This window comes from Camelina sativa, chromosome 7 (assembly GCF_000633955.1).
Source record: "Camelina sativa cultivar DH55 chromosome 7, Cs, whole genome shotgun sequence".
NCBI lineage: Eukaryota > Viridiplantae > Streptophyta > Magnoliopsida > Brassicales > Brassicaceae > Camelina > Camelina sativa.
In genome coordinates this window covers 26,639,281-26,657,332 of record NC_025691.1, presented here as the reverse complement: position 1 = coordinate 26,657,332, position 18,052 = coordinate 26,639,281, and the positions used below count along the sequence as shown (strand labels likewise).

Genomic DNA, 18,052 nt, shown 5'->3' with positions numbered 1-18,052 from the left:
ACTTCTCCAATGGCTTCTCAAAGCTCAGCCGCCGTCATTTCCGCCGCTTCCGCCGTCGCTGCTAGAGGTGAATCACACCCAGATTCAAAGAAGCCAATCGGGTCAGTTCGGTTCCAACCCCTTCGTCTCTCCTTCTCGTCGTGAGTTTCGTTCGTCTCTGATAACAGATGCATAGCTACTCTCTTTTAGATATCTGAATCACTGCTCAAAGTTTGGAACTTTGAATTCGGATTAGATTCAATGTAGTTGATTTAGGTCTCGTGTGTCTGTGATGATTAGGTACTCTAAGTCAGGGAATACGTCATCTAGAATCTGTGCTGTGACCAAACCAAATGATGCAGAGACTCTGTCATCATCATCAGTAGATATGTCACTTAGCCCGCGAGTTCAATCCTTAAAACCTTCCAAGACTATGGCTATCACCGATCTTGCAGCCACTCTTGCTCAATCTGGTGTTCCCATTATCAGACTAGCTGCAGGAGAACCTGATTTCGATACTCCCAAAGTCGTAGCTGAGGTTAATACATTTCTCCAAGTTGTTTGGAATGTTTTATTTTATGTCTATCTCTCTCTCTCTCTCTCTCTCTCTCTCTCTCTGGTTTGTTCTGAAATCAGTTGTTTCATATAGGCTGGGATCAACGCGATTCGAGAAGGTTTCACTAGGTATTCGTTAAATGCAGGTATTACAGAACTCAGAGAAGCGATATGTCGCAAGTTAAAAGGTAAAAGGAGAACACTTTTGCTTTGTAGTTCCTTTATGCTTGAATGGACTCAAGATGTTTGTATTTGTTTCTTTCCAGAGGAGAATGGATTGTCTTATGCGCCGGATCAGATATTGGTTAGCAATGGAGCTAAACAAAGTATCTTACAAGCAGTGCTTGCAGTTTGTTCTCCTGGTGATGAAGTAAATTAAAGCAACTCTTCTTTTAAACTTTTTTTTTTTTCTTTTGGATATGATTTTGTTTATAACAGTGAACTGTATGTTGTAGGTTATAATTCCTGCACCGTACTGGGTGAGTTACACAGAACAGGCGAGATTGGCTGATGCAACACCTGTGATTATTCCTACCAAGATTTCTGATAATTTCTTATTGGATCCAAAGGATCTTGAGTCTAAATTAACCGAAAAATCTAGACTTCTTATTCTCTGTTCTCCTTCCAACCCTACTGGATCTGTTTACCCCAAGAGTTTGCTTGAAGAGATTGCACGGATCATTGCTAAGCATCCAAGGCTTATGGTATATAAGTGTAAAAAGTTACTCGATCTGTTTCAATTTGTTTATCTTAAGCTGAAATAAGTCTGTTTCTTTTGTAGGTGATTTCGGATGAGATCTATGAACACATTATTTATGCGCCAGCAACGCACACAAGCTTTGCTTCTTTACCAGACATGTATGAAAGAACTATGACAATAAACGGTTTCTCAAAGGTAACAGTTTTGTCATTGAGTTGCTTCTGATGTTATTTAATCAAATTCTTTGCTGATCATATGATATGTAAAAGGCTTTCGCAATGACGGGTTGGAGGCTTGGATATCTTGCTGGTCCTAAACATATAGTAGCAGCTTGCAGTAAATTACAAGGCCAGGTATCTCTATGTATAAACATATTTCTCTCTAAATTTTATCGGAAAAAAGCAGCAAATATGAGATGGCATCGGTTCTGGTTTTTGTTTAAAAAGGTTACTTCAGGAGCTAGTAGCATTTCTCAGAAAGCAGGTGTTGCCGCACTTGGGTTAGGCAAAGCTGGAGGAGAAACAGTTGCAGAGATGGTTAAAGCGTATAGAGAAAGACGAGATTTCTTGGTTAAAAGCTTAGGTGCTATCGAAGGTGTTAAGATCTCTGAACCTCAGGTACTTCTCCTTCTATATTCGAAGCTATATTACTAGCTCATTTTATTCTTTTTCTTCGTGACTGTTGGCATTGTTTACTTGCAGGGGGCTTTTTATCTCTTTATTGACTTCAGTGCTTACTATGGATCAAAAGCTGAAGGTTTTGGTTTGATCAGTGACTCGTCGTCTCTTGCATTATACTTTCTTGATAAGTTTCAGGTAAAGTCTGTCACAAGAAGCACAAAACAGCTCTTGAACTTGGCCTTAAGAAAGATTGTGATTTAATTTGTTTTGTTTTAACATGCTCGTGTATTTGGCTCTCTGTTTGTTTTCAAAGGTTGCAATGGTTCCTGGTGATGCTTTTGGAGATGATAGTTGCATTCGAATATCCTATGCCACATCTCTCGACGTTCTACGAGCCGCTGTTGAGAAGATCACGAAAGCCCTTAAGCCACTCCGTGCCACTATTTCCGTGTAAAGGTCCAGACACAAAACTGTGTTTTTTCGATTGTTTATGCTGAAACGGAACGGCCCTGTTGTAAACTATATACACATTTTGTCTTCAACCCAATAATAAAAAAAAAAGTCTCTTTGTATACGCTTTGTTCTTTTCTTCAAGTTCATGTAACAATAAACCATTCTCTTCATGTAAATCGTTTATAAGAATTTTAAGGTTGTTTCTTATTTCATGAAGTTTAAAAGTTTTAATGGTGCTTTCAAGCATTACGTGCTTTTCCTTTATACGTCGTCGATTGGAAACAACAATTTCTACGCTGATTGCAACTTGTGTTCATCATAGTTACCAAATTCGAAGGCAATGCTTAACAGTTAACATGAAAGGTTTCCAGACAACAAGGATTGAATATACTTTTTACAAATTAAAGTAGCTGCTTATGGAGGGATAAATTACCGAATTGAGTAACCGAACCGACATTTTTGGTTTACGGTTCGGGTTCGGTGTCTTGACTGAACCAATCGGTAGAATTTAATTTTGCTTCGGTTATTCCAGAATTTTGGTTTGACTCTGGTCCAACGTTCAGTTTCTTTAGGTAGTACCAAATTATACCGGTTTTCACCAAATTTAGATCGGTCTTCACCAATATCCAAACCAAACCAAACCGCGCTCGAAATCAACCAGAAATATAATTAACCAAAAATCACTTAATTGAAAGAAGCTTATATAAAATAAATAAAAATAAACCGGTTAATTTCGAACCAGATTTTACTTCGGCATCCTTCTATCTTTCAATCAATCGATAACCGAACTAACCGGTCGAGAAAGTGAAGTCGCAGAGACCTAGCAGGCTAGCACACATCGTATTCTCTGCTTTTAGATGATTGTTGGTAATTGGGTTTTGCACAAACAGGGTGTCTCAGTCCAATAAGAAGCCCTCCATCTAGTATCGAAAGGACGAAGGCCATGCGGAGTGCGTCGGGAATTCTACATAATCGTGATTCTAGGGGGTGTTGTCGGAGAGATGATTTCTAAAACTATATGGATTTGTAAATTCTAAAAATTAACACATATTTTGAAATAACATGTTTTATCCTTGGATTTGAATCTTTCTATTTTACACTTTCAAATCCATTCAAAATATAATATGGATTTTGAAATTCAAAAACAAATCATTAAAAGAATTATATGGTATTTTAATAAGAATTTGTAAATCATATAACCAATAACACATAATTTTAATAAGTATTTTAAAATCAATGATTAAATAACACATGAATTTTATTTGGATTTTCAAATCATTTAAAATCATAAAACCAATAATTCCCCTTTAAATATTATATTATATCTACAAATAAGTAACTATCAATACGTTTTCACGTTTATCAAAAATCGTCCACACCGGATTCTTACATTGATAATGATCACATTCATTTTCTTGTACATATATTCTATATTTGTAGTCAAGATTTTATTTTTTCCAAAACTACATAAATTCGTAATCATTATGTGATTTATTAAATACTAAAAATGGGTATCCAGCAAAATCTTGAAAATGCTAATTCACCCTAGAAACTTCTCAAATTATTCAATCTGAGAATTGATATAATATATTTTCATAAAGTAAACAGTGAAAGCAAGTAAATAGACAAAAAAGAAGACAAGAAGAAAACGACAAGAGGACAAAGCTATAGTTGTGTGTCTTGTGTGGTTTGAAATGGACACGGCTAGTAGAAGAAACTGTTTGTTAACAAAAGTTCTAAAACGTACGTATGGTCTAGGATGGATATGTCATATGTCGTCACTCGACCAACAACACAATGCTGATTTATTAACAAATAAGTATTTTCTCACTGCGCCATAAATTGAAATCCATGCAGATCCGTCGTGAAACTGAAATGTATGAAGTATGAACTAGGACATAAAAACACTCAACTAACAAAATTAAAAAATTGGTTTCGTCTCATTTCTAATAGCACGACTCATGTTTACACAAAAGTAAGTAAAGTAATTAATAACCTCACTTTTATTGCTTTAACTAGACAATCACGCTTTTGGATTGTGATCACTGCTTCGGCTGCTGCCTTATATTTTGTCATCTACAGTTTACTCACAAGGCCCACAATTATTCACGACTCTCTGAAAATGACGTTTCTAACGTGATTTTAACCATCTCAATAGTACATTATACACCATTTAAAACATACAAGATCATAGACGTACAACTGTAAAATTGATACTCTACCCTTTATTTATATATATATATATATATATATATAATGGACAAATATAGCTACATGCAAATAGAGAAATTAATGAACTAAATTATTTTAGTGTGGCAATTTGTCGTTCTGCGGCCAGTTATTTGGTCTTGGTCAGCCTCCCGTCACTTCATGTGGCATTTTTACTTGGTGGATTTCACTATCTTTATGGTTTTAGGTGTTGATCGTTTTTTCGTTCGGATGAATCATCTAAGTGAAGATGAAAAATGATGTTTGTTTATGTCAAATTAAGAGAGCATTTGAATGAATTAGTTAGATGGTTTTCATTAAACTCATCCAAAAAATTTAAAAAATCTGGCTGGGTCTAATCGGATCATTCAAGTGCACATGATTCAGCTAAAAAATCAAATTGTCTAATATACTCTTGCTTAGTTTAGATAATTACATACCCTTCTCACCTTCATCTAATCACCTCTCTCTCTCATTCCTCGACATTGGTTCACTCCTCTCTTCATAGCCGCTGAATAGCCGCCGGTGAATCGCCCGGAGTTCAGGTTTAGCTCATCTCTCTCGCGATCTCTCCTTATCTATTTGTCTCTCAGGCGCTCTCTCTCTCTCCGTATCTATTTGTGTCCTTGTCTCATGGGTTTTTCTCACTCCAGTCTAGCCGCTCCTCTTTAATCTTCTTCTTCACGGATCTCTCGCCGGAGTTCAGGTTTAGCTCCTCTCTCTCGCGATCTCTACTTATCTCTCGTTACGTGTGATTCGATTTTTACTTTAATCATTGAAATCTCGATCTGGGTTTCAGGTGTTACGGATTGAAATAGCTGCAGCTATCGTATGAGAGGTAAGATATATCTCTGATTCATGATTTTTATGTGTATCAATGGAGATGTGATGGCTTGGTTTGATTTCTTAGCTTATGTTGTGAATACATCGAATTTAATGGTTGCCATTGTTTGATGTTTGATTCGAATTTAATGGTTGCCATTGTTTTAGCATCCAAATCTGTTTCTTCTAGCTATTGTCGTGTTTTAGGTTGTTAGTTTTAGAAAGAGAACATGAAGATGTTTGTCTTATCAGATACTACAAATTGGTTTGATGGTTTTGCAGTCTCGCTCATTTACTGGTTACGATCATTTTTTTTTGTGTGTAGGACATAGAACTTCTTCAGAAAAACAATGACAACTATCCCTGGCACTGATGTGAGTATCTTCCCCTCTAAACTCATATTAGTTAATGCAGTTTTATAGTGTAGGTTGATTTTTTACAAAACGTATGTTTATATCACTTAAGAATCTTGCATGGAGTGATGAGCAAACCCGTTTCTATCTCCAACTAAGAATTGATGAGAAGCTTAAAGGAAACATAAGAAAACAGAATGTGAATGATGTTGCAAGACAATCGATCATAGATAAGTTTTATGAGGTCTATGGGGAAAGGCATCCTTGGAAAAAATTTGGGATCAAATATACTACTTGCAAGAAGCAGTACGAAGCTTTCAAGAAACTTACTCACAACAGAACTGGACTTGGTTATCATTCAAATGGGAGCATAAACATGACTGATGACTGGTGGAACGACCGATGTAAGGTATGTAGATTTCTTATTTGGTTTGTAAAACTTATTCTTAAGCTTCTCCTTATTTGTTTTGTGAGTGCTGATGTTGTCTAAGCTTCTTGTTCTGCGCTTGCATTGATTTATTTTTAAACTTATTCTTAAGCTTATTTATGAATCCAGTGATCATTTTTTGTTCTCATTGTTTTGTTCAGGAATTTCCAGGAGCAGCTAGGAAAATAAAATATAAAACCAGTTGCAAATGATTTGATGGAAAAAGTCTTTGGTACAGTTCATATCAGTGGAGCTGAGGGTTGATCTGCACAACAAGGAGAAGAGCAGTTAGACGCAATGCATCGGAATCAAGATGATGATCCTGATGATGATGGTGGATCAAGGCAAATCCTTCCTACTCAAGATGTTGATCTTGATGATGATGGTGGATCAAGGCAAATCCTTCCTGATGGTAATGGTTCCTCAGTTTCCACTGCTAACATTGGTCCCTCATCTTCAAGTAAGTCAAGGGCTAATAGAAAAAGATCAAGGTCTGCACAAGCAAGAGAAGGTGTAGCAGAAGTGATTAAGAACAATGTTCAATCACGAGACAATATTCTTTCCCACAAGAACCGACTAATAGAGAGCCACCCTGAGTTTAGTTGTTGCCAGCTTCGAGCTTTGAAGGTTCTACACTCTCTGCCTGCTATAAGAATGTGGTCTCCCTTATACAGAGCATCAATTCAGCATCTGAAGCAAGATATTTCTAATCGCCAGACATTTTTATTCTATGAAGATGATGAGAATAAGGTTCTCTACTTGGAGTTTGCAACTGGTGAAAGCAGGGATGCATGAATGAAGCTAGAGAAAGAGAGGCCTTCAATGACATGAATGAAGCTAGAGAAAGTTCTCAACATTTTTATTGTTTTTGTAAACCTAATATCTACTCTTATGTTTTCTATAAACTCTAGTGTGAGTGTCTACCAGTATTGCCTTATGTTTTCTGTAAACTGTAATGTTTATTTGAGATTTCTCAACATTATGTTTATTTGAGATTTCATTATGTTTATTTGAGATTTTATGATGTGTATTTGAGATTTTATGATGTTTATTTGAGATTGTCTTCCAATGTCCTACTAATTTTGGTCACAGGTCTATCACCTGGAACTGAGGAGCAATCTTTGGAGGCCTTTTACTCTAGCTTCATTCAAGTTCTTTCTCAGATTATTCATTATGCAGGTACGTTTTGGTTTTTTTTAAGTTTCATGCTTTCGAATGTTTAAGTTTCATGCTTTCGAATGTTTAAGTTTCATGCTAACCTCTGATACCATTTAATACAAATTGTAGGAAACGTTAAGGTGTTTGATTGAGGATGATGACATGGATTTGGTATTAGAGGAGGAAAACTACATGTATGCTCTTATAGAAGAAATGTATGGAGTGAAGGAAGTTAATATTGACAGACAACTAGTGAGGACAAACAGAGGTGAAGGATGGTGTCGTGTGCATCGGTTTATATTCGAGTCTAAGGTACAATGCTTTGATATTCTGTGCATGAACCAGTCAACATTTAGGAGTTTATGTAAGAGGCTATCGGAACAGTATAAGTTAGAGGGATCTTGCCATATTTTTCTTGAAGAGAGTGTTGCGATGTTCTTAGAGATGGTTGGACAAGATCTAACTGTACGCGTCATAGCTGAGCGATATCAACATTCACTCGATACAGTGAAGAGGAAGTTGGATGAGGTTTTAAGTGCTCTATTAAAACTTACAGCAGATATAGTGAAACCTACAAGGGATGATTTGACAAGTGTTAGTCCTTTTCTAGTGAATGATAGCCGATATATGCCTTATTTTAGAGACTGCATTGGTGCCCTTGATGGTACTCATGTGCCAGTTCGTCCTCCATCAGGGAATGTAGAGCCATTTAGAGTTCGAAAAGAAGAAGCAACAATGAATTTGCTTGCAATATGAAATTTTAGTATGAGATTTACTTATGCTTATGTTGGAGTTCCCGGGAGAGCACATGGCACAAAAGTGCTAACATATTGTGCTACACAAGAAGCTTCTTTCCCTCATCCTCCGCCTGGAAAATACTATTTAGTGGACTCAAGGTATCCAACTAGAAGTGGTTACCTAGGCCCTCATCGCAGAGTTAGATATTACCTAGACCAGTTCAGCAGAGGAGGACCATTGACCAACAGTAGGGAGCTGTTTAACCGTAAACAATCTGGTCTGAGATCGATAATTGAGAGAACCTTTGGTGTTTGGAAGGCCAAATGGAGAATTTTTGACAGGAAGCACCCTAAGTATGAGCTGAATAAATGGATTAAGATTGTGACAGCAACAATGGCTTTCCATAATTTTATCAAAGATTCACAAGAGGATGATATTGATTTTTTACATTGGGAAGTAGTGGAATCATATGAACATCATGGTGATGAAAACGATGGACATGTTCCATACATACCTGCTGGTGATAGAATGATGGAAGATGTGTGTGATTCTATCACTATGGAGATGGCAGAAGGAACTACACTTCCATATTAGAAAGTATGTGCTCGGTTTTATGCTCTGTATATGGGTTAGTAAAGCAGAGACTTCGTTGTTGTTTGTTTGTTTGATGTTACGTAAAGTTGTTTGTTTGATGCTATCTCATTTGAACCTGTGGACGGTTTGTATATAGTGCTATTATTGCTTCTGCATTTATAGCAAATACTTTGTTCAATAGCTTTTACTTTTGTTTAGAGTCGTGTGCTGGTTGTGTTCTATTTACAAATTTTTTGTCGCTGATTCTCCTACATGTCTTTGTTATGCAGAGAGAAGTACGGCGATGGAGATCACTCAGTTCCTACTGGCCGCCCAGTCAGCCGATGCAAGAATCCGTACTGAAGCAGAGGGTAGTCTCAGGCAATTCCAAGAACAGAACTTGCCGCAGTTCTTATTATCCCTGGACGTGTTTCTCTTTCTATTGCTGAGACTCCAACCTCGAAGCTTCTCCTTCGCTTCACAAGTTTTTATTGTAAAAACTTATAAAAAATTGTTATAAATAATTTATATTGGCATAACATGTTTTATATCTTATAAAAAATTGTTATAAATAATTTATATTGGGATTTCTAGAGTTTTTGTTTGGTTTTGAATAAAAATTTATGTATATGTATTTTAGATCAATATTTAAAATTAATATGGTTAAGATTAAGAGTAAAAAATTGTTAGATCAAAACATGGGTAGTTTAGTCATTATTCTAATCAAATCCATTTAGATGAGAATGTAAAATAACCAAACAAACATATTTCCATTCAAATGCATCATCCAAATGAACCATTTTTTTTTTGTTGAGTCATTTGACATTCAAATGAATCATTTGGATGAAGCTTTTGAATGGATCATTTGAATGAATCACATAAATGGTGAAACGAACAGGACCTTAATACCTTTTTTTTATCTCTATTTTAGTTGTTTGTACCTAGGCTTTCAAGCTTACTATCTCTTGTGTTGTAGCTTGATCCGGATGTTGTTCGCTTGTTTAAGCAACATATCGTGGTTTTCTATCCTCCTATGTAATTTTGTTGATTGTACCATGCTCTCTTTAGAAGAGAGTACCAAAAACCTTGTAACTTAATTGAATGGAGAGTTTGTTGACCACAAAAAAAGAAATTAATGAACTAAATAAAACCCAGAACAATTTCGCTTCAATTCCCAATTTAACCAAAAATATCTATACAAAACCAAAAGAATGAAATTATCAAAACCACTTGAATCCGCAACGAATAAAAAAACCGTAGATATTTTGGCTATAAATGGTTGCTTAAAATTGAAAAAATAGATTAAACAAAATTGGGTTGAATATTATTCAACTCATTCATCTCCAAAATACAATGGTCTAATAAGTTGAACATTTGTTGCTGTAGGATTAGTTTATTTTTTCAACTTTCTAATTTGATAATTTTTTCCAACCTCTTTAACATTTTCAATGCAAATGATAAAAATTAGTTAAACAATTTTTTTTAACCTGTCCAATCTGTTCAGCAGTGCAACCATTTGTATCCTTTGTATTTATTTCGATTTTATTTTGCGGATATCATTCCGTTTTCAGATTTTTTACCTTAACCGAACCAAAAGCCATTTGTAGTTTGGAACTGTTCTGTTTTTATGTAATACCCAAAACTGAACCAAATACCAAATTTAGGTCGGTTCGATTGAGTTTGGTTTTTCGGTTCTATGATTAATGTGCCCACTGATTCTTCATCCTTGTAAGCTGCTACTTTACTGTTAACGGAGACGTTAAAAAACCACACTCACGCGCTCTCATCAGACGTAACAGCACATCTTCGCCACGTGTCCATCCAACAAGACCAAATTCCACACAGCAGATCGCGTGGCGTCCACGCGTCTCTCGGCGATGGAAACGATGTCGCTTTTAAAACCCATCGTCCCCACGACAACAACCGTCTCTTCTTCCCCATCCCTGGTGAAAAAGAGAAGGAAGGAGCCTTCGAGTGTCTTCACGGGTTTTAAAAAAGGTTCACAAAAAACAAAAAAGAAACTTGTCTTCACGTTGATCACGCCACGTGTATGGACCCAGCTTCCATCGTGTCTCTCACATTCTCGAATTCACCCACACTTGTGGCTTAGCTCCCCCTCAAGTCTCTTTGGGCTTTAGAGTGGGCTCGAACTCGAACCATCGTTAACACAGAGAAACCGCCACGTGTCCGTTCCTCCTCTTGCGTTCTTTGTCTATATATCATCGCTCTTTGCTCGTCGATTCGAGATCACACAATCACACAAACACAGAGCTTCAAAGAAAACAAAAATGTTCATCGAGAGTTTCAAAGTTGAGAGCCCGAACGTGAAGTACACAGAGAATGAGATTCACTCGGTGTACGATTACGAAACAACAGAGGTTGTTCATGAGAATCGTAACGGTACATACGAATGGGTCGTGAAACCAAAGACTGTCAAATACGATTTCAAAACAGACACTCGTGTCCCCAAATTAGGGTACAACCCTTATTTTAATCCTTAAAAAAGTTTCAATCTTTAACTTGTTTTGTCCACTCGAATTCATCTGGGTTGGTGTTAAAATTTACGAAATCTCATTCACATTTTTCGATTTTATGATCTTTGGTGGTGGATAGGGTTATGCTTGTTGGTTGGGGTGGAAACAATGGATCAACACTAACCGCTGGTGTCATTGCTAACAAAGAGTGAGTTTTTAAAAATGGAATCTTTCATTTCGATTTTGGCTTTTGTGATTAAACTTGGCAAGCTTTGTTATTGTAGAGGAATCTCGTGGGCGACTAAAGACAAAGTGCAACAAGCTAATTACTTTGGTTCACTCACTCAAGCTTCTTCGATTCGTGTTGGTTCTTACAATGGTGAAGAGATCTATGCTCCTTTCAAGAGTCTTCTTCCAATGGTCAATCCAGATGATGTTGTGTTTGGTGGTTGGGACATTAGTGACATGAATTTGGCAGATGCCATGGCTAGAGCCAGAGTTCTTGACATTGACCTGCAGAAACAACTTAGACCTTACATGGAGAACATGATCCCACTCCCTGGAATCTATGACCCTGATTTCATTGCTGCGAATCAAGGGTCACGTGCCAACAGTGTGATCAAAGGTACTAAGAAGGAGCAAGTAGATCACATCATCAAGGACATGAGGTAATCATATGATATATAACCTTACATTACATATGTACAGAGAGTTGTTAGTTAGTTTAGTGTTTGATGTGTTTGGTTTGATGGAATCTTTATAGGGAGTTTAAGGAGAAGAACAAAGTGGATAAGTTGGTTGTGTTATGGACAGCCAACACAGAGCGTTATAGCAATGTGATTGTAGGGCTTAACGATACGATGGAGAATCTAATGGCTTCTGTTGAAAAGAACGAGTCTGAGATCTCGCCTTCTACGTTGTATGCCATTGCTTGTGTTCTTGAAGGCATCCCTTTCATCAATGGGAGTCCTCAGAATACTTTTGTCCCTGGTCTTATCGAATTGGCTATATCGAGGAATTGTTTGATCGGTGGAGATGATTTCAAGAGTGGTCAGACTAAGATGAAATCCGTTTTGGTTGATTTCCTTGTTGGAGCTGGCATCAAGGTAAAAGAAAGAAACCCTCTTTTTTGTCAAGTAAAAGGTGATTTATCGCTAAGATTGGCCTTTTTTTTTTTTTTTTGGCAGCCTACTTCAATTGTGAGCTATAACCATTTGGGAAACAACGATGGTATGAACCTCTCAGCGCCTCAGACTTTCCGCTCTAAGGAGATTTCCAAGAGCAATGTCGTGGACGACATGGTGGCTAGTAATGGCATTCTCTTTGAGCCCGGTGAACACCCTGACCATGTCGTTGTCATCAAGGTTTGATTTTGAATCAGAGGCCAAAGTCATTAATTGCTCCTTTCTCTTTTACTCATTTTAAAAGTCTTTAAGTCTTGCTATTGTTCTGAATGTTTTGCAGTATGTACCGTATGTTGCGGATAGTAAAAGAGCAATGGATGAGTACACGTCCGAGATATTCATGGGAGGGAAGAACACAATTGTGATGCATAACACTTGTGAGGACTCTCTTTTGGCTGCCCCAATTATCTTGGATCTTGTTCTTCTCGCTGAACTCAGCACCAGGATCCAATTCAAAGCCGAAGGAGAGGTTTGTATTCAGTGAGTTAGTACATGAGAAACCCGGGATTTGCTTTAAACCAAATTTTTGAATGTATAAATCTTTTTATATTTCAGGGAAAGTTCCACTCTTTCCACCCAGTAGCTACCATACTCAGTTACCTCACAAAGGCACCTCTTGTACCACCTGGAACGCCGGTGGTGAATGCTCTGTCAAAGCAGCGGGCAATGCTGGAGAACATTCTTAGGGCCTGCGTTGGGCTTGCTCCAGAGAACAACATGATCATGGAGTACAAGTGAAGGATGAAGATGAGGAAGAGGGACTTAAGACCTTAGGATATGAAGACTTATATGCTCCATTGTTTCGGTTATATATATGAATGTGTGTGAGAGAGATAATATGGGGAAGCTTGGCGTTAAATTGTGTGATATGGATCTAGTCGGTTTATTTGGTGAGAAGATTAGCTAAGCTTTTGGATCAAATATGTAAAAGAATTAAGAGTAACTATGCTTTTGTGTCTCCTTGTAATATAACCAAATTTATGATCTATTGTATGAATATGGGTTTTCACAATCACAATTCCTGTATTTATCTCTCTCTCATGAATTGTCAATAGAAGACAGCAATAAAGACACAAAGGGCATAAGAAGCTCATACAAATGTCCAAATCATAAAGCTTGGTCTTGTCTACTATTTCGAATAACAGAAGAAGCATTAAAAGATGAGCATGTGGCAAGTGAGACCATTTATGTGTGAGATCAAGAACTACCAGCAGAAACCATCATGAACTCGCCTTCGCAAACCAAAGCGCCACCCACATAAGCTTTACCTTCCATCTTAGCAAGCCCGAACCGTTTCTGGAACTTGAGAAGAGTCATCCTCATAACCAGTGTGTCCCCTGCGATCACTGGTTTGCGGAATCTCACTTTATCAATACCGGCAAAGAAGAAGTTATCTTGAGAGCCTCCTACTTCAGGCTGCAGCATTACTATACCTCCCACTTGCGCCATTGCCTGCAATATACAAACTCAACTTTTCAGTTAAGTGACACTTCAAGTCCTTTTTACGACATTATACTAACACGACTGTGGAAGTGATCCTTCATCTAGCATACTGTGGCCGATCTATTCGGATTCTACATTTGAAACCTATATCAACTCAGCAAAATCACAACCTCTTTCAAGTTTTAAAGTTCCATCTATCAGTTCCTCCATTGCTTAAAGTACAAGTTCAATTTTGCACATATTTTCACACAGCTGATCTTAAAGTCCCTCAACAATAATATACTCATCACTATTAGTCACAAAAGGACCACTCAACTCAATCACCAACCAGATGAAGATCTTTACACTAATTTATCAGAATCCAAGACCAACATCAAAACTAGCAGAGCATCTACTTCTCGTCATTGTTAAAACCCTTCTTCCACTAAATTTATTTGAGCTTCTTGAAGACAAAAGTTTGCAACTTTTAAACAAAGTAAACGACTTTTTTTTTTATTAAAAACTACCTCAATCATGAGAACACCAGGCATGATGGGTCGCTCAGGGAAATGGCCAGGGAAGAAATTGTCATTGATTGTGACATTCTTAATAGCTACAGCAGAAACACCTGGTGTATACTCTATCACTCTATCTACCAGCAGAAACGGGAACCTAATATAAAAATCCATCAAAAGGATCAATGTTTTTTTAAACAATGGGGTTCAAACAAAACACATCAAATCCTCCAAAGCTATTGTCTTTTTTTTTTTTAAGTTTTACCTGTGAGGCAATATCTCTCTGATTTGGTTAATGTCCATAACCGTTGGGAATGCTGGGTACTCTGAAGAATTATAGAAAAACACAGATTGAGATTCGAAAGAATGTCAGAAACATCAGGGAATTGAGAAAGAATCTTACTGAGTTCGATTGGTGTATCTTTTTCGGATGTGGTGTTATCGCCATTTGTAGAACAACGAAGGGAGAGGGGACTGGATCGTTTGCTGGGTAGGAGAGACACAGAGTGAGATCTGGAGGAGGAGAGATGCAGAGGCTGATGATGGTGGTGGTGATGACTCAATGAGTCTGAGCCTAGGAAGAATACGGAGTTGGAAGTAGTAGCCATTATTATCAAGTTAACAGTGAAGGGAGTTTAAGAAAATGTGAGATGTTTCTGTACTGTGTTAAAGAAGCCTGAAGGTGAAGGAGCGGAGAGTCCAAAGGTTTGCCGTTTTAGGTAAGCAGATATTTAGTTTAATGACTTATAACTGAAACTGGAGATAATAGAACAAATGGCCTATTAGCTCAGTTGGTTAGAGCGTCGTGCTAATAACGCGAAGGTCACAGGTTCGATCCCTGTATAGGCCACTTTATAATTTGTTTTTAAATTGTTTTACGTTATTTACAACATTAAACACATATTCCTTCGATACTAGGGGTGTTTTCATCGGAATTGTGACTAAATAAATGATTGGTATAATTTTCTTGGTTCACAAAGAATTAATATTTTATAATGTAAAGGTTCATGTCAAAATTACTAATTGACAAGATCTTGATACATGTCAATTATATCATTTAGATGTTGATATATATCAATTGTAAAATTATGAAATTTTTCAAAAATAAAAAGTTAAAAATTCAAAACCTATTAGTATAATTTTTTTGGTTCACAAAGAATCAATATTTTATAATGTAAAGGTTCATGTCAAAATTACTAATTGACAAGATCTTGACACGTGTCAATTATATCATTTAGATGTTGATACATATCAATTGTAAAATTATGAAATTTTTCGAAAATAAAAGTTTAAAAATTCAAAACCTACCATAAAAATAAAAAATTATTATAAGGAAATTATATATATATATATCTATCAAAAAATTCGAAATTGTAATATTGTTCATTTATTTTAATTTTAAGTTGCTAATTTTACAAGAAAAAAAATCACTTTTTATATAAGATAAAAAAATATGATTGTGAAAATTATACAACTAACTACTGTTTCTAGAAAAATGTAAATATTCACCTTTACATGAAGAAAGAGATTGTTGAAGCAAAATATTTAAAATAAAAATAGATCGTTTTATATTTTTTTCACCAATCAAATAATTTATTTAAAACAACTGATATTGTAACAAATAAGATAGGAGTATATAAGATTAACGTATGTGTTTTTGTAACTATAAAAATGTTAAGTGAAGAGACATATAATAGGTTATTTAATATTATCATAAAGACAATTTGTTGGTAGTAGTAAAAAATAATGAGTATATTTTAATAGTAAAATATATTTGTGTGTACAAATACACTTCAAGTGGTAATGTAGATAGTAGATTTGTAAATGGATATACATTAGTATATTATAGCAAAAAAAAACAACTGTTTTTTATAACTAAAAGTTTATCTCTTTACTTTTATACATTGTTTTTACTTACGAAAAGAATTAAATAAATATTCTTTGTTAAATTTAATTTAATTTTTTAATAAATTTGAACTCATGTACAACTATTTACTTAACTAAAAGTGTATCTGTTTACTTTTTTTTTTCATGCAAACAATAAATTAAATAAAATTCCTTGGTTAGTTGCCGAAGCCGAAGGGAAGAGGTTTACAAAAAAAACTTCAGAGATAAGAAAACGCGAAGCACGAACAAGACAATTCACCTTCGTATTTGACGCACATGGGATCCAAGAGATGGAGAATAGTTGGAAGGACTCCAGCGAGTTGAACTCATCAAGCACGTTGGAGAAGGACGACCAATCTTTAGGGGACTGAACCATAGTGAGTAACTCAGCACAATCAGTCTCGAAATGTTGACAAGCGATCCCTGCAGTACGTATCCGCTCCATGGCCCAGTACAACGCTTCTAACTCCAAATGCAGGGGGGAGGGGCTCCGTCTTAGAGACTTGGCCCCCAACAACAAGGTTCGCTCCTCACCAACGCAAAACCATCAGTCCAATCCTGAATGCTCATTGGTTGATTTCCAAGAACCATCAATCTGACAACGAGGTGAAGAAATCTGGACATCCGAACACGGATAAGGAGCTGACATGACCGCCATAAAAGAGAGTGCCTCTTCCTAGGCTAACTTAACGCCTAAAGTCTGAGAAATTATATCATTCACCTCGATCTCTAAACCTTGAAAAACTTTTTTATTTATGGCCTTCCGGATTGAAGAAGTTGATTAGGATCACCCTGTTGAAAGGCATCCATACATAAAACAAAATCCAAATTCCAGTACACCGACTCATATGGAAAATGTGTACAAAGTAAATTGTGCTCGAACCTTACGTAAAGACCCAAACACGAAGCACGAACAAGACAATTCACCTTCGTATTTGACGCACGCGGGATCCAAGAGATGGATAATAGTTGGAAGGACACAAGCAAGTTGAACTCATCAAGCACGTTGGAGAAGGACGACCAATCTTTAGGGGACTGAACCATATTGAGTAACTCAGCACAATCAGTCTCGAAATATGGACAAGTAACCCCTGCAGTACGTATCCGCTCCATGGCCCAGTACAACGCTTCTAACTCCAAATGCAGGGGGGAGGGGCTCCGTCTTAGAGACTTGGCCCCCAACAACAAGGTTCGCTCCTCACCAACGCAAAACCACCAGTCCAATCCTGAATGCTCATTGGTTGCTTTCCAAGAACCATCAATCTGACAACAAGGTGAAGAAATCTGGACATCCGAAGACGGAGATGGAGCTGACATGACCGCCATAAAAGAGAGCGCCTCTTCCCAGGCTAACTTATCGCCTAAAGCCTGAGAAGTTATATCATTCACCTCGATCTCTAAACCTTGAAAAACATTTTTATTAATGGCCTTCCGGATTGAAGAAGTTGATGGGGATCACCCTGTTGAAATGCATCCATACATAAAACAAAATCCAAATTCCAGTACACTGACTCATATGGAAAACATGTACAAAGTAAATTGTGCTCGAACCTTACGTAAAGACCCGAACACGAAGCACGAACAAGACAATTCACCTTTGTATTTGACGCACGCGGGATCCAAAAATTGATAATAGTTTGAAGGACTCCAGCGAGTTGAACTCATCAAGCACGTTGGAGAAGGACAGCCAATCTCTAGGGGACTGAACCATAGTGAGTAACTCAGCACAATCAGTCTCGAAATGTTGACAAGCGATCCCTGCAGTACGTATCCGCTCCATGGCCCAGTACAACGCTTCTAACTCCAAATGCAGGGGGGAGGGGCTCCGTCTTAGAGACTTGGCCCCCAACAACAAGGTTCGCTCCTCACCAACGCAAAACCATCAGTCCAATCCTGAATGCTCATTGGTTGATTTCCAAGAACCATCAATCTGACAACGAGGTGAAGAAATCTGGACATCCGAACACGGAGATGGAGCTGACAT

General features: G+C 37.0%; 3 protein-coding genes and 1 non-coding gene across 5 annotated transcripts; 3 read left to right on the top strand and 1 right to left on the bottom strand.

Annotated features, from left to right (window-relative positions):
- Positions 7-2,514, top strand: LOC104713666 (bifunctional aspartate aminotransferase and glutamate/aspartate-prephenate aminotransferase). Of its 2 annotated transcripts, none has more exons than XM_010418680.1 (10): positions 7-101; positions 280-517; positions 629-722; positions 801-904; positions 990-1,238; positions 1,316-1,429; positions 1,504-1,587; positions 1,681-1,851; positions 1,936-2,049; positions 2,168-2,514. In XM_010418680.1, exons 1-10 carry the CDS (start codon positions 10-12, stop codon positions 2,306-2,308), a joined length of 1,401 nt encoding a protein of 466 aa, XP_010416982.1. In that variant the 5' UTR covers positions 7-9; the 3' UTR covers positions 2,309-2,514. The 2 variants fall into 2 exon arrangements, with proteins under 2 accessions (XP_010416982.1, XP_010416981.1); XM_010418679.1 differs by having other exon boundaries at positions 7-140.
- On the top strand, positions 10,792-13,259 carry LOC104702762 (inositol-3-phosphate synthase isozyme 2). Its single transcript, XM_010418677.2, has 7 exons — positions 10,792-11,062; positions 11,200-11,268; positions 11,345-11,728; positions 11,824-12,166; positions 12,248-12,424; positions 12,525-12,713; positions 12,800-13,259. The coding sequence occupies exons 1-7, from the start codon at positions 10,875-10,877 to the stop codon at positions 12,980-12,982; spliced, it is 1,533 nt and encodes a 510-aa protein (XP_010416979.1). The 5' UTR covers positions 10,792-10,874; the 3' UTR covers positions 12,983-13,259.
- On the bottom strand, positions 13,214-14,892 carry LOC104702763 (3-hydroxyacyl-[acyl-carrier-protein] dehydratase FabZ). The gene is made up of 4 exons (XM_010418678.2): positions 14,585-14,892; positions 14,447-14,507; positions 14,194-14,338; positions 13,214-13,696 (listed from the first exon to the last, which is right to left on the bottom strand). Exons 1-4 carry the CDS (start codon positions 14,787-14,789, stop codon positions 13,442-13,444), a joined length of 666 nt encoding a protein of 221 aa, XP_010416980.1. The 5' UTR covers positions 14,790-14,892; the 3' UTR covers positions 13,214-13,441.
- Positions 14,958-15,031, top strand: TRNAI-AAU. The gene has a single exon. It is a non-coding gene; the product is annotated as a tRNA-Ile (tRNA).